The 12,205-nt window shown below is 51.6% G+C and overlaps 4 protein-coding genes across 4 annotated transcripts; all 4 read right to left on the bottom strand.

The window, feature by feature from the left end:
* Positions 1-101: 101 nt before the first annotated feature.
* On the bottom strand, positions 102-1,949 carry BDW74DRAFT_164934 (uncharacterized protein; the record flags this gene model as incomplete). The annotated part of the gene is made up of 5 exons (XM_073726348.1): positions 102-241; positions 326-535; positions 618-752; positions 830-1,244; positions 1,308-1,949. The coding sequence occupies 5 exons, from the start codon at positions 1,947-1,949 to the stop codon at positions 102-104; spliced, it is 1,542 nt and encodes a 513-aa protein (XP_073590198.1).
* A 1,182-nt stretch (positions 1,950-3,131) lies between these two features.
* BDW74DRAFT_142947 (uncharacterized protein) lies at positions 3,132-5,671 on the bottom strand. The gene has a single exon (XM_073722806.1). The coding sequence runs from the start codon at positions 5,618-5,620 to the stop codon at positions 3,218-3,220; it is 2,403 nt and encodes an 800-aa protein (XP_073590199.1). The 5' UTR covers positions 5,621-5,671; the 3' UTR covers positions 3,132-3,217.
* Positions 5,672-6,419: 748 nt separating this feature from the next.
* Positions 6,420-7,070, bottom strand: BDW74DRAFT_172935 (GFA family protein; the record flags this gene model as incomplete). The annotated part of the gene is made up of 5 exons (XM_073727701.1): positions 6,420-6,567; positions 6,628-6,653; positions 6,732-6,838; positions 6,902-6,927; positions 6,988-7,070. The coding sequence occupies 5 exons, from the start codon at positions 7,068-7,070 to the stop codon at positions 6,420-6,422; spliced, it is 390 nt and encodes a 129-aa protein (XP_073590200.1).
* A 1,247-nt stretch (positions 7,071-8,317) lies between these two features.
* On the bottom strand, positions 8,318-10,462 carry glnA (glutamate--ammonia ligase). Its single transcript, XM_073733898.1, has 5 exons — positions 9,933-10,462; positions 9,793-9,825; positions 9,627-9,719; positions 8,539-9,465; positions 8,318-8,489 (listed from the first exon to the last, which is right to left on the bottom strand). Exons 1-5 carry the CDS (start codon positions 9,933-9,935, stop codon positions 8,472-8,474), a joined length of 1,074 nt encoding a protein of 357 aa, XP_073590201.1. The 5' UTR covers positions 9,936-10,462; the 3' UTR covers positions 8,318-8,471.
* Between the last annotated feature and the right edge of the window lie 1,743 nt (positions 10,463-12,205).

The raw sequence follows: 12,205 nt of genomic DNA on the forward strand, positions 1-12,205 counted from the left end.
ACTAGACCTGAGAAATCGGGTGAAGCAAAACCACATTCATTAATCCAAGTTAGCCCAAACTATCCGCTTATATATAGCCCCTAAAAGCCTCCCCTCGAGGTCTAATACTTATACCGAAAATGAATATTCTCCCGATCCGTCATATCCCCCTCCGCATTTACCCGTCCTAACCGTTCACACTCTTCTTCGGAGAGCCCCATACTCGCAACGACCCTATCCCTCCGTTTATTCTCCCAAATATCTATACGATAGCCATTAGCAACACCCTCCAATTTCCCTTTCACGCCTCGCTCAACGCATTTGGATGGGTAGGTGGTGGACGTACAATAAAACCTCCAAAGCCCCATCGAGCAAAACTCCACCACATACAACACGCCACACGCCGTAATCCCCCGCGTATACTTGGGCGCATCGGAGGGGACCATCATCTGCGCGCCGACGGCGTTGCCGACGCAGTATGCGATGAAGAGGATGGTCGAGATGACGGTTTTCTTGGTCCGGCCGGCGACGTTGGAGGGGAGGAAGGTCCATATCACTGCAAACACATACACGTTAGAAAGATGATGAATGGTTAGGGGTTGTTGGGTTCGATGGTGGATAGAGGGAGTGAAACGTACTCAGCCCAGGCAAGGTGCCAAACACCTGCATGATGTACATGCCCCAGCGCGTCCATTGCATGCTGTCTGTAGGCAGTTGGGAGAGGGCAATCATGCCGATGAAGGCTGGGACGAGGGAGGACATCATCATGAGGACTGCACATATCCACTTATTAGCACCTGCACAACCCTAACATTCCCGCCAAAATACCATATAAAAGGAAGACACTCACATCTCAAATTCGGCCACCGAAACGTCACAACCCCCACCGTAACAAACCACACAATACTAATAGCATAGTACGGCGTAGAGCCTTTCAACAACGTCTCCAGACTGCTAAAACCAAACGACTTCCAGATAAGTTTCGAGAAGGTCGTGTTCGCGCCGTTAGGGAGGGCATTGACGATGGTCACAAAGAAAAAGAAGTACATCTGCGGATCTTTAAACGTCGACCAGACCTGCTCCCACTTGAACTCGGAGCGTTTCTCGCGGTCTGAGCCCGTCTGGTTCGCCATCACCCGTGCAATGGCGGCGTTCTTTTCCTCCTCTGATAGCCAGCGCACTTCGCGTGGTGTGCCGAGTATGAACCAGACCAGGATTCCGCAGAAAATGGTGAGTCCGCCGAGGAAGAAGGAGATTCCTTTCCACTGCATACATCTGTTAGCACGTCCCTTATCCTAGGTGATTGGGTGGATAGGGAGGAAACGTACAGCCGCCAACCCATCCGGATTCTTCTGAGCCCTAAGTCCAATCCCATACATACTCAACCCCGCAATGATATTCATGCCGGCATTGCTCGTCCCCCAAATCAGGGAACGGAGCGTATGCTCTTGACTCGTATACCAACTGCCCGTAAGCAGCATAAACGTCGGACTAATCGTACACTCGAGCGCCCCCTGCAACGTGCGCAGCACCATAAGATGCGCCCAGTTCTTCGCAAACGCCACACAGAGCACAATCACGCCCCAGGTTACAATAACGACGCTCAAGAATTTCCCCGTGTGCAGCTTCTGCATCGCCCAGTTTCCGGGGAATTCGCAGACCATGTAGCTCAGGTAGAAGATTGTGGTCAGCCAGTTGTACTGGTCGCCGACGAGGTGCATGTCTTCGCGTATGCCGAAGACGGCTTGGATTGATAGGCTGGTTTTGTCGGCTTGTTGCGTGCCGTAGCAGAGCCACATTAGCGGGAGGAGGAAGAGGTCGATTTTCCACCGGAGCTTGCGTAGATAAGTATCGCTGTATTCTGGGAGGAGGGTGCCGGTGATTAGGTCGTGGTCTTGGAGGGGGTCGGGCTTGGATAGCTCGATGTCTTTGTCGGCGTCGGGGGATGTATCTGTGGTGGTGGGTGCCATGTTGACGGTTGGGGATTTAGCGGTGTTCATTTTGCCGGCCTTACTACCAGTGAGTGTCGGCAACTAGTATAGGTAGGAGTTGGTCGTAGGTCGACAGCACCGGTATGACAGTCCATCCATCCATCCCAGCGGCTCAGGCCTAGATATTGCAACCCTAGCCACCCCGGCCGGGTCTCATCCGAGCCGCCGGGTTGCCCCCACAGCCATGATAACCTTGATAAGCAGCGTTATCTGATAGGAAACTTGAGCCTTTATCTACTGGCTAGTAGGGCAAGCTAGTCCCTATCATGGGACTTAGTTCTGGGTCCGACTGATAAGCGGAGCTAGAATTGTCCCCTGCTAGGCTGGATCCTTGTCTCGCCACGCGGTGGTGGGGAGTTACGGGGGGTTCGGAGGACGGTGGTGCTAGCTATGGTACCTAGGGATTATGGGACATGTACAGAGGTAGCTTAAGCTACCAAGGACCCCTTAGATCTGTTAAGTACTTTAGGTACGTCGAGCAGTTTCTGGTCTTCCATTCGCTTCCTTTGTACTGAATATCATGGCTCTGACTGATGCTCGTGACCAGTAAGACAGACACAGGCCTCGTCTCGAGCATCATATATGCCTTAACAAGGTATCAGAACTTAAAGCTCAGTGGAAGTTCTTTACTCTCGTTTTAAAAATCTACCCGGAGCATGCCCAGGCGGGGGTCTAGACTGTGCCCCCGGGGCCCTTGGGCCGAGTTAGGGCTTGCTCGGCACGCCACGGCAAAACCATTCCCGACTAGCTGTCTGGGCATCATATCGAACAGCATCTAGCTAGCACTTATGGGGGTACTTGGATCTGAATGAACCAACGGCCAGCTCATTCGCTCGCCAATGGAAAAGACCTTTGCCTCCTATAATATGTCCTCCGGTTTCAGATATTCACTGGTGTCTACTAGTACATAGATTTCATGCCATAGGTATTCCTGTCTATCTAGGTAAGGGTGGTATCAAGCAGCGGAGGTTACCTTCTTACGGACCTTTCATAGCTAGGTATAGGTGGCTTCGGATTCTTACCTAGTCTCAGGCGCGATATCATGCTATTCAAATGCAGGGACAATTCTGCTGCCCTTTACACCGATCTCAAGATTGCGAAGAGTAGCTTGACGTCTAGAATAGATTGGAAAGCAATCTACGTGGGAGGGAAGGTACCATCGTGCATATCAAGTCCTTCGAGCCTTGGTGGGTATTGCAAGAAGATAGGCTCGTCTCAAACTCCTCTTCCCAAGCTATTGGAATCATTTATATAATAAATGCATCTGATGCCCCCCGTTTCACCTCGGCATACACATTCTCTTTTGGAATGTCATTAACAGGCACCCATACACCAAAGACCCGATACTGCTCCGGCTGCGCCTCGTCCCCTTCCTTTCCAGTTTCACTTCCAGGCACATGCACAATCTCATACATCAACCCAGACAGAAGCCTAACCGTGCGGGTAACAGTCCCCTCCTGACCCTTCCACTTGTCGAAAAAGTCCGGATGTGCAAAGCCAATGCACGGGGGATCCGAACGCAACGAGACCATCAATCTCAGACCCTTCACCCGACAAACCCGCCAACACCATAGCCCCAGTGCGCGCGCAACAGCAATATACAGCAGATGGCCGTGGTTAAGCTCCTTCTTGATCCAGTCGTAATCTGTCGAGGGCTGGTCGTCGCCAACGGAGAATTCAATCTTCGTGATGAACTCTTCTTCTCTGTCAAGATCTTCGATTTTGCGGCCGGGGTGGTTGGCTTCCTCGGCGAAGGCTTTGCTGGAGAGGGGAGAGCCGCCGGCCATCCATACTTTGAATACGACCCGATAGAGAAACCCGGCTAGATTCTCCGCATTATGGAGGAGCGCTCTAAGGTCTTCGCTGTGTTTCTCTTTCACCCCTTGCTCCTCCTTTGCAGAACGGACGCCGGTGGGCCCGGTCAGGTAAGAAAGGCGGTTTGGGACCTGGATAACTGACCAGGAGCGAGTTATTCTGTGGATTATCTCCCAGGCAGCCTTTGTCGACAGGTTGCCGTACTCGTTTTCATAGTCAACAGCCATGTCTGATAGCGAAATGTCACCTTGACCTGTCAGGCGCAGAGGTATGGAGCCGGTGTCGGTTAAGGGAAGAGATACTGTGCTTAGTATTGGTTTATACACGTCTCCGTCAGTGTGGACCTCGTCTTCCAGAAGGTATTTTGACGGTACCCAGAGCCCCGTTGAAGCCTGGGCACCAAACATACCCGACGGGGCACTCGTTATTGGTGCACAGCCATGATCCAAACGCAGCTGATTCAATGCGTCGTCAAGAAGAGCCGGTAACTTAGCTTTTTTATCGCCCGTCATTCTAGGCAAGACATAGTCCGGACAATCAACCCAGACCGAATTGACGTAGTCCTTTGGTTGGGTGCACGACCGCGCTGACGACGAGTTATTCTCCAGATCGTGGAGAAACTGCTGGAGTTGACTCCTCTTCGAGTCGGGATACCGAGGGGGTGGAACTGTCAGCAGCTCGCCGGCGAAGAACATGTAGATCTCATGCTCAACCGTCAAGTCAGTCCAGCCCTCGCTTCGTCTCATCCAGAACATAAACGCCCACACGGCTGACTGGAGGAAGATCCCTCGGCTAGTTCGTGCAGCAACGCACCCGTGTCTGTTGCTTTTAAGTAAAGCCCGTTGCCTTGAGCCTTCGTAGGGGTCACTAGCAGTGTTCTTTCGAGTCAAAACCTTGTATAGGGCATTCTTCAGCCGGCCAGCGGACATGTAGATTGCCATTAGGAGATGTTGTCTGCTGAGCACCGTTCCAACTCTCAAAGCATGCCAAAGACAGAACCAAACGCCTCTGTCGAAGATCGGCGCATAGTTGGTGTCGTATGAACTTTTCGCATGCTCCCTCTGCTGCAGACGTAAGAATGGGGAGAACTTGTCCAGCTCTTCCGCCACCTCAGTTCCTTCCATCAGGTCAAACTCCTCGGCACATGGCGAAACCCCCATCGTCGTCCACACCACTCTGATCCTCTGGGCGTAGATCATCTCCTGGCGCGTCCAAACCCTCGTAAACCAGGAAGATACGGGGATGATATTCATGCAGCTGTTGTGGAGAGTGTCGATTATGCGCGGCGGTCGAGCCTCCATGTACTCTTCGTACGTCCCATCTTCTTTGGCGCGGTTCATCTCATCAAGCTCTTCACGCAGACATTTGCAGGGCGCCCCTGGAAACAGCACGATCACGTCGAGGGTGCGATACACAGAAGGGATACTGGCCAGCGTCTTCCTGACCTCCTCCTCGTTCTTTTGTGGCATGCACAGCTGGTCGATCCAGCAACCTCCTTGCTCCGCAGAGAGCCGTACCAATGACTGCGAAAAGTCGTCAGTGTTCCATTCGGCACCAAGGATGACATGCATCGGTTTCCCTTCCGGGCTGTGTCCAAGCAGTCTCTTGGTGTGCTCGAAATGCCCCCAGGCATAAGATAAAGCGACCGCAGCATCAGGCTTCCTCGCAATATTGACCCGATTCTTCTTGATCACTAAATGCGTCTCTTCGATCGTCTCGAACGGACATTCTTCGTCTGCACAGACGCTGAAATGTGCAATGTTGACATAGAGGGGTAGCCGCCGCTCCTGAGACTGCTCGGGCCCATCGTCTGCGGCCGAATTCGAGCCTGACATGCTCGACAATCTCGACAAAGGTGGATGATGAGGCTGTCAGGATTCAGCAATTTTGTCCCAGAGCCGCCCCTGATCCAGGAAGATGTAGACATGTTATCCGCTGAGAGGGGCCATAGTCCGTAGTCCGTAAGCGCGCTAAATCTCCCAGCCTCGCGTAGAGGAATTGCGGCCTTAGCCAATAAGAACACAGGCTTGCTGCAACAGCCTGCATCTTCACGCTCAGCCACGTTGCAAGCGCTGACTGCATTGATGCCAAATATAAATCAACTCAGAGTAGTCAAAGTCTGGTCGTCTATCGGACTTTCCCAGGTACCATAGCGCCCAAGAGACCGCCACCAAGCACAGAAGCCTCCTTCCCCGTCCGAATTGCGCAATGGATATTGAAGAAACAGTCGGGTTTCCTCTGAACTGAATGGTCGTGCGAGAATTCTGGAGCTGCCTTTCTCATTGTGATGCAGCTTGGCGAGTAGAATCATAAAGGCAGGCAACATCGAAGATGACGAGTCTGTTCATCGCTCTTGGCTTCTTCTATAGTTCTCTATCCGGTACCGGTACGGTAGCGGTACGGTAGCATGAACTACGTCAATTGCTACCATATCTAGATAGGTAGTATACTTCCCTTTCCTTCTTTTGACTCTCGTGCTGTCAAGGACAATCAGTTGCTGAACGAGAGGAACTTAGCTTGGTATGTCAGTACGGTATTATAGCTCTCTGAACATCAATGAATTGCTAACTCGCTAGACCATATCTCACATCCCCTTCCCAATCACGATACCCAACGTAAGAACAACTGTTCAAATCAACCCTGCTCGGCCCCCTCAACAGGCCTCTGCCACTCCTGCCGCCGATCCGTAAAGACCTCTGCTTTCGGAGGCGAGATGGTGTCAAACAAAGACGCCTTGACGAGGGCTTTACCGGGGAATTTGGGGCTTTTTGTTGCTACGGGGCTAGACGCAAGTTAGCACAGATATTCTAGTCATGGTGAGATGTTATGGTTGGTGGCATACCTGCCACAGTTCCCGCAGAATTGACGCTGTATTCGTGATCAGCTAATTGCCGAGCACTTATCTATGGTAGTACATTAGGTGTATTGTTGCAGGTGATAACTCACAAGAATGGTATTCCCGCTCAGAGTCTGGGAGTCTTCGAACGACTTGAGTGAGCCCGTATCTTGGAGGCTGAACTCAGGCTCATCGACGACATAGTTGATGGATGAGCCTTATCAAGTCAGCCAGTGGTGCCGCGAGTTAGGACTAGAGTGAGTAGAGGCCATAGACTAACCGCCACCAGATCTAGCGCAGTTTCGACTATAGTCATAGTTAACAAACAGTATGCCTAACAAGGACCTGGATAGTCAGGGGGCATACCAATAACATCTCAGCGAGTTCGGCGGCTGCTCCTTCAGCGAGACCTGGATGCTACCGCAGATACAGCAGCCTTTGTAAGACATGATGCAGAGTTGCGAGTTCGTATATCTATAACCAAGCCAGAGGACCTTGGAGGACGAGTACCAGGTACGTTGATGTCCTTTCTCTAAGTACTCGAGTGGCGTTGCAATGACTCGGAGGGGTTCATGGTCCGCCGAGGTAAAGTTGTGGGTCCCGGTTCGGAAATATCCCGATTCTAAACAAGACAGGTAGAGGAAAATCAAACGTCAATGGGAGTTGTGATATGGCCTCAAGTTACTCATTGAGCACGCGGAACCGCTGCTGTAATTCGCAGCGATATACCGAGGCCTTGGGCACGGCCCCTTTACCCGGCATCCCGAACAACAAAGCCCTAACCAGTCTTCATCCATCAATCAATCATGTCCCTGGACGACGTGCCCGAGAGAACCTTCCAGGGACTAATTCACAACGCATGCTCCTTCATGATTTCTAAGCCACCTACAGTGAGCGAGACATATATCCACCAAGTGTTGTCGGGTTTGTTTGTCTAGCCAGCGCTCATCGCAAAGTTCAAGGTAGAGTTGGTGATTTCTAGGTAGGGGGGTTCTTACTGTTAGAATTGTAGAATATGTGGGGTAACGAATGTCCGATTTACTAACTTCTACTACAGATGTTCCTGATGACCTGCATAGCGAAGACATCCTTGATACTGGGGTTTGCAGGGAGTAATACAGAGAATCTTATGAAATACATGAAGCCAACACCAGCGGCGAATCCGCCTGAGCTAGGTTTGGATGTCGACAGAGTAGTGGACGACTTGTCCTTCTTTTCTTTTTTTCCTTTTTGGCGGGGTGAGATAGGGATGGTTGTCAATTCTTCTTCTTGCCTGTTCCAATTAGTAAAGCCAAGCATTGGTAAGAAGTCAGGCCTAGACGATTCTGGCGATGGTAAGCCCCGGCTTCACATTCCCCGGACAGGACTGAATAAGCGTAGCATGGCGGGCTCAGGAAACGACCCGGACCTGGAAATCGGAGGGAGACACTCCCTGCCAGAGATCGGAGGTGACAAACACAATTCTACAGCAGTCCACTGCTTCCTCACGATGATGGAAGGATCTACAAGCTTGAGTAACATTAGAAATGCAAGAGACTTATGAAGAGGACAAAGAGTGGGTTCGAAAATGTTGGATATCATTCCTTTGGATATCGTCCTATGTATCCGTGGCCATGCCGGATCTATGCTATACGTAACACATAACCCCATTAACAAATGAAAGAATTTGCATGCAAAACCAGCAGCGGGATAAAGAAAGCAAAAGGCAAGCCGTGGCATCGAAAACCAACTCCACCGAGAAGAAAGGACAAGATAATTCTATGCTGCTCCCAAACGGCCTAGCTGCTCTTTTGTTCTCGTACCCTCACCCCGGCGGGTATACGAGCGCTAAATCGAAAGTTTTGACAAATTTACAGACCACCGCAGAGCTGCGACAGTTAGCATGGTTCAAGCAGAAGATCAGATCAAGGAACTTACAGTCTCAGCAATGATACCAGTAATCTGGTAAGGATCCGCGTTGGAAGCGGGACGACGGTCCTCGAAGTAACCCTTGCCATCCTTGGCGACCTGGCGAGGGATACGGATGGAGCCACCACGATCGGCGACACCGTAAGAGAACTTGTCGATGTTGCCGGTCTCGTGACGACCGGTAAGACGCTCCTCGTTACCCTCACCGTAGACGGCGATGTGCTCGACGTGGCGGGCCTCGAGCTTCTTCATGTAACCCTCGATGGCCTTCATACCACCCTCGGCACGAGTGGCGGTAGTAGAAACGTTGGTGTGCAGACCGGCACCGTTCCACTCACCCTTGATAGGCTTGGGCTCGAAGGAGATCTTGACGCCGAACTCCTCAGCGACACGGTGCAGGAGGAAGCGGGAGAGCCAGAGGTGGTCACCCATCTCGATACCCTGGCAAGGGCCAACCTGGTACTCCCATTGGGAAGGCATGACCTCGGCGTTAATACCGGAGATCTTGATACCGGCGTAGAGACAGGCACGGTAATGAGCCTCGACGATATCACGGCAGTAGACCTTGCCGGTACCGACACCACAGTAGTAAGGACCCTGGGCACCGGGGAAACCGCCCTTGGGCCATCCGTAAGGCCAGCCATCGGGGCCGAGGAGGGTGTACTCCTGCTCAAGACCAAACCAGAACTCCTCCTTGGCGTGTGTCTCCATCAGGCGGTTGCAGTCGTGACGGTAGTTGAACTTGTTGGGCGATCCATCGGCGTCCCAGGTCTCGCAAAGGACGAGGACGTTGTCACCGAGACGGAAGGGATCGGGATAGATAGCAACGGGGCGGAGGTAGACATCAGAGTTGTCACCGGGAGCCTGAGACGTTGATGAGCCGTCAAAGTTCCATTCTGGGAGCTCGTCGACGTTCTTGGGGGCCTTGGAGAGGGTCTAAACAACAGGCCAGTTAGTATTCTCAGTGAAACAAGACGACACGTGGAGTGGGTAGGCGCAGGGAGCGATGTAACGCGGTGAATTCGGTTGACGGTGTCGAGAACCGCCGGCCGCATCCGTCCAGGAACTGTGCAGTGGATGGGGCGTCAATAACGTACCTTGGTCTTGCTGCGAGTACCGCCGTTGGCATCAATCCAGATGTACTCGGCCATAACAGAACCTCGCTGGTCGAGGCTCATGTATTTCATAAGCTGCAGGTAAAATTAGTATAGAGTCCGACTATCGAGACATAAAGTCCTCAAGTCGATCGTGGTAAACACGCACATTCTCCGTATTGGAGACAGTAGTTGATTCAGCCTAGAAGCATCCATCGATTAGCAATCATGATCGGAGAGAATGCCCGGGGGCACAGATAAAAGCGAAGAATCCCCGTAGTTCGTAGGACCCTTCAAGGTGTGACTCACCATGATGTCTGAATGTGTAAATGTGAAGTGGGAAAGATGAGATAAGTGATGTGTGGTCAACGATAGACAGATGCGCACGATACAAGTCAAAAGTCTGCTGGTTTTGATAACAGAATCGTTAACGGGAGGATGGAATGGAGATGAAGTAGAAGAAGCAGAGAGGAGAGAAGATGGAGGGGATGGAGTTTAAGAGTGAAGAGGTAAGTGTTCTGTGGGTGGGGGGGTCACTTTAAATCAGTTGCGCCTTCTTTTTTTTGCCTCCTGCCGGTAACTTACACTGAAAAAAACCGTCAGCCCCGTTCCTGCCCACTATTTTCGGTACATTTTGGCAGCCGCGAATTTCGATCCATTCTTTTGTTTCAGGGAAAAAGGCGCAGTTTTGTTGGACATTCAATGTATACCAGGGGGTTTTGTATTGCCACGTTTACGCCTCACTGCGCCTCTGTCCAATATTTCTATCTTTGGCCTCGTACCCAGCTCGGGTTTGTGGGCGTTGTCTCGAGGTCTGGTAGTGGTCGGTACTGGATAAATTGGGCGTTCGGCAAAATACACGCCCGGCAGTCATGTAAGGCACGAAACGCTAAGACTGCAAGAACTACTCCAGGGCCAGGTACTCCAAGTCCACGCCGACTACTATAGTAAAAGCACTGCACGTATCAAAGGACCCAGCTTCGGATAAGGTAGACCTCGATAGGACTGAATATTAATTACAGCCTGCTCATTCGAATATCGGATATCGAAATAATGAGCAGGCTTCCCCAGATCCCACCCCACGCGACGGTGATCGAAATCGAACTCAGCCGGCCATCCTATCCCAGACATCGGTACCTGCTGACCACCAACAGAACATATTTGCGACGGTATCTGTAAATCACAGCGAGAGGACAGAGATAATAGATCGCAAGTCATGTGTAAATGCTATTATCAATCTAAGTCTGATCCTGGTTGGCGCTGCATATCGCGGTTACAGGTTGGAGCTTGAGCATGCTATACTATGCTTGCAGGGGTATAAAGTAGCAGGACAGCACAGGGGTAGTGTGACTACAGTCGACCGGCCGAGATCCTGGATGTTACATATCAAGAAGTTACCAATGGGATATTTACCCTACTGCTTATCTGTTGGAGCATATTGGAGGCGTTCTATGGGATAGTATAGCTTGCCTGAGGGAAAGTGACTGCGCCGCGGCCGCCTGATATCGACTATCGCTCTGCTCTTATCGCTGCCCCTCCACCCCGCCATAGCCATAGTCGCGTGGAAGCCTGGGCAGAGCGCGCCTGCCGATAGAATAGAGCATTTTGATATCAGTCGGATCCCGCGCACAGAAAAAGCAACTATTTCCTCGCTTGTCTTCGATACATACTCCAACCTAACCTAACTCCAATGAAGAATGAAAGTTACAGTAAATGATGTACACTCCCAACCACACAAGAACGACGAACGTAACCGGAAGGGCGCAAGTGGGGCGTGGCAAACCGCTCGCGTTCTGGAAAACCAAAGCGCAGTCCCGACACCGGAGACGCGCTCATTGTACGCTGGGAGCCTTAAGGTTCAGGTTGTTACAGAGTATGATAGTGTGAGGGACAAGAACGATTTCATCCGGAGTAAGATTCTGGAGATGAGCGTAGGCGGCAACGTCGATCTATGATTTCCCCGACCTGGAGAGCGGCAGCAAATGGCAGCAAGGACAAGTCGGGAGTTTCAGGAATCAGACTCGATCCAAGTGGCTGTTGCGCCTGACATCGGCCATAAGGGCACACCTTCCGCTTCCCCGGTTTTTACCTATACTCTACCCCATACTGAGGCGCTGAGGCCAGTGCCAGGCTTCGAGCTGATGCCGGAATCGAGGGCTGAAGGCTAGCTGAGCGGCATGGCTTTGTGTAACGGAGCACAGCATCTGGAATCTAGAAGACGACCATCAGATATCGAGGCTTTGAATGGACTCATAGAGCGTCAGATATCCAGCCCGCCAAGAGCACTACGCAACACTAAGGCTGCCGGATAAGCATCATGCCCATGGACGAGACGATATATCGTCGGCATCCTTTGACGCTTGAAGTCATCTGAATACTGGAATAATTGCTCCGTCATTCTTATTATCCTCTTGTTTTTGTTGCGGTGACTCCTCGGCGTTGCGTGCCTTGGCCTTGTTACCTACGGAGTCTCCGTACTGATGTAATGATATCAGTCTGAGCTCAGAACGTATAGTTACTCTGCAAGACTCAACCACAACCACACCAAGTCACCGAGCCAACTCCGTCGCGCCTCACAGAAA

The sequence above is a fragment of the Aspergillus multicolor genome, assembly GCF_047715735.1.
Source record: "Aspergillus multicolor strain CBS 133.54 unplaced genomic scaffold BDW74scaffold_1, whole genome shotgun sequence".
Taxonomy (NCBI): Eukaryota; Fungi; Ascomycota; class Eurotiomycetes; order Eurotiales; family Aspergillaceae; genus Aspergillus; species Aspergillus multicolor.